Below are 3,469 nucleotides of genomic sequence, written 5' to 3'. Positions count from 1 at the left end.
CTCAGCCTCTTTCTCTCTCCCTCTCACACACACACCGCTTGTGTAGGAAAAGTACCCATTTATGTATATCACAGAAATACAAAGTAAACGAATTATAATTTCTAGAAATTATTTTTGTTTAAATAAATGAAATATGAAATAATTTGGAAGTTCTCTAGAAATTAATTTTGTCATGTTTTAGCAGAGGCACGGGGACCAAAGTTTTTCAGGTCCGCTTTTATCTGAGCGTCTTCGTGCATGCGGATTGAGTACTTTGTTTCGTCCGCACACTCTCTGCAAACAGAAACAGCTCCCGACAATTCGCCTCGCTACCCTGATTAGGGTTTCCCAGTGTTTCTTGATAGCTAGGATTCCGCTCGGACTATGGTGCCTTTAAATGGTGATCAGAATTTGGGAGGAGACAACGACGTAACGATTAATCTGCTCCTGCGTCTTCTCTGCTGAGTTTCGGCCTCAGATTTCCGGCAAAAGTATCAGGAGCCTCCATGTGAGGGCTCGCCAAAGCATGGAATTGGAAGCGTTTAGGTCATCTCCGAAATGGAAGCCAGGGCTTTCATCAGAGTCTCAGTAAGCTCCCTAGGGTTGCGCATCCCTGTCGCTTCCAAATCCGCAAGTGCTGGAGTCCACACGGCATCTTCTCCTTGCTTGTGCGAGATCAGGCTACACAATTTTCCCGTCCAAACAGCCCCGGTGCCCCTGATTGCTGCAGAATCTAATCCTAACCCAAACGGCATCGACCCTAACCGCAACAGCATTGCTGCGAGCTTCTACCTCGATGAGCCCGCCTTGCGCAGCCTGCTCCACCTCTCATGTTTTGGAGCTTCTGCCCCCTGCCTTGAAATTGTGGTTTTCACTGGACGCCAAGGAGCGGCAGGTGGAATCAGTGCAGGGAAACAGCTCGGCAGTTTCAAGATTAGGGTTTGTCATGAATGGGCGGAAGGTAGGCCCTTCCAGGTTCATCATGGCTGGACTAGCATTGGAAAGGGGAAGACGAACGGAGGCAGGCCAAGCGCTGAGCTTCATGTTGTAGTAAAAGTGGAACCTGACCCCAGGTTTGTGTTCCAGTTTGACGGCGAACCTGCATTGAGCTCTCAGATCTTACAAATCCAAGGGACCCGCAAGCAACCAATTTTCAGCTGCAAGTTTAGCCGTGACAGGAGCTCACGGGGCGGGTAAGTGTCTACAAGCATGATGTTTTTTAGTTATCATTCAACAGGGCTAAATTTTGTTCTTGTCAGAAAATGTTTAATTGCATTAGAAGGTTGTTCAGTCAAACACCAAGGTGTCATATGCAGAGTCTGTCAGGCCTGCCCATAATGGATGGTGGGAGTTTTTGTGTGCATTGCATATCAATGATCAATCTGTCGGTATCCTTTGCACCGCAGTATAGGGGTACACGTGCCTTCCACTTTTTACACAACCATGTAACATGCTAAGAAATCAGATGCATAGAGTGAAATAGGACTTGTGACCCTGGTCGTGTGCTGTCCAAGTATGCTACCGGTGGCGGTCCTTGCATTCAAACATAGAACTTTTTTGTTCAAGGAGGGGTCAGCTTAGGAATTTCCCTCCGAGACCTTAGGTTTGAAGCTCTAAAGTGAAGGCTTTTTTTTTGCTTTGTATTTTGAGGGAAATGGAGGATTACTAGATAGCAAGGTTTTCTGTCTTCTGTCCCTATTACAGTTGTCATGTTTGCCATCTGCTGCAGATTAGACAATCCTTTCAAGGGATGGACTATTTTATCAAACAGTGACAAAGAGAAAGAGAGGAAGGAACGCAAAGGGTGGCTTGTCATGATCCACGATTTATCTGGTTCTCCTGTAGCTGCTGCGTCCATGGTGACCCCATTTGTGCCCTCTTCAGGTTCTGATCATGTGGACCGTTCTAATCCTGGGGCTTGGCTGATCCTGAGGCCTGAGGGAGGTGGGGTAAGTTCATGGTGTCCATGGGGACGATTGGAAGCCTGGAGAGAGCAAGGTGTCAAAGGTGGACTCGGTTGCAGATTTCAGCTGGTGCCAGAAGGTGGGGGTGTGAACGGTGTTAGTGATGGCATCTTGATTTCTGAAACTGTCATAAGTGCACATAAAGGTGGGGAATTCCTGATTGACACAGGTAAAACTTATCCAGCTCAGTCTTCTCCAATAGATAGCCCACAAAGCAGTGGTGATTTCACCTTTAACATGGCTCTTTCTAGTTTGAATGGATTTGTCATGAGCTGTAGTATTCAAGGTAAAGGAAGAAGTACTAAGAAACGTGTAGAACTGGTAGTGCAGCTTGCTGTGAGACATGTCTCGTGTGTAGAAGATGCAGCTGTCTTTATGGCATTGGCAGCGGCTGTTGATCTTAGCATGGATGCCTGTCAGCCTTTCTCAAGAAAGCTAAGAAAAGAGCTTTCTGATGCCATTTCTTCCATGTAGTGCCGTTTTTTCATTGGCAAGGAACTGAAGCCACTCTCATTGCACCAAGTGGGAGGGTTTTTGCAGACAGGAGGATGTTGTACTGACAGTTACATGTTTATACATGTTTATGCAATGTGAACAGAAGAGCAAGGTTTCCTGGCTGTTGATTCTTCTTTATTTAAGCTGTATTATATCTTCCTGGACATGATTGTTAAGGCCATAAGTGCCACTTTTATAGAATCATGTCTTCCCATCTTGAAGAAGTGAGTGCTCCTTGTAACTTTGGAGTCTCATGTCTTTGTTTCAACAGCCTGTGTGTGTGTATGCGTGTGAGTTAAGACCTGCCTTTGCATGAGTTACAAGTATGTTGCTCTTTCTTGTGTAAGTGTATTGTACAAATGCAGGTCCAGGGCCTAGAAGGTTTGCTGTAGAGGCTACATACTGACAGCCGTGGCATCTTGTCATGACCTTTTGATGTGGTCCTCTGTGCAATGCCTCTCAATTGCAAAAGTAGTGGTTTGATGTTACAACCCCAATAACAGGAGCATTGGAAAGCATGGAAGTCATGGCAGCAAATGAGGAAACTTCACTTCTTAGCTATCAAGTGAATGCTTGTCTATGTTGTTGATGTTCTTGAGTGATTGGCCGTTATGCCTAAAGGCCTTGTGATGTGTAGCATGGGGGACTAGATGGACATAGAGGGTATGTGAGTGATGCGGTAAGTCATGGACATTGGGAGATCTTTGGTATATGTATGGATGTATCGATGGGTGGTTATAGTAACCATGCATGCTAGGGTTTCATCTTTTTTGAGTGCGCTTTATTTCTTCACGTTTTGCTACTTGGAAGCCAGGGTTATGGTTTCTTAAGCGCACACAGTCCAAGCCTTACGTCTGCATGTGTTGTGTTTTTCGTTGTATCAAGTTGCATAAGAAGAACACCTGTGGAGTAAGCGCTAAACTTGCATCAGTTCCATGTGGTGTACTTTTCATTGTATCAAGTTGCATAAGAAGACTACCTGTTGAGTAAGTGCCAACTTGCATTGGTTCCGTCTCTTCGTGATGTTACAC

The 3,469-nt window shown here is 45.5% G+C and overlaps 1 protein-coding gene across 1 annotated transcript; it reads left to right on the top strand.

The window, feature by feature from the left end:
• Positions 1-206: 206 nt before the first annotated feature.
• Positions 207-2,636, top strand: LOC147627992 (uncharacterized). The gene is made up of 2 exons (XM_086814964.1): positions 207-1,172; positions 1,709-2,636. Exons 1-2 carry the CDS (start codon positions 538-540, stop codon positions 2,415-2,417), a joined length of 1,344 nt encoding a protein of 447 aa, XP_086671090.1. The 5' UTR covers positions 207-537; the 3' UTR covers positions 2,418-2,636.
• Positions 2,637-3,469: the final 833 nt, after the last annotated feature.

Source organism: Cibotium barometz, chromosome 20 (genome assembly GCF_041138505.1).
Source record: "Cibotium barometz isolate CiBa-2024 chromosome 20, ASM4113850v1, whole genome shotgun sequence".
Taxonomy (NCBI): domain Eukaryota; kingdom Viridiplantae; phylum Streptophyta; class Polypodiopsida; order Cyatheales; family Cibotiaceae; genus Cibotium; species Cibotium barometz.
The sequence above is the reverse complement of the archived record's forward strand: the minus strand, read 5'-3'. Positions and strand labels throughout refer to the sequence as shown.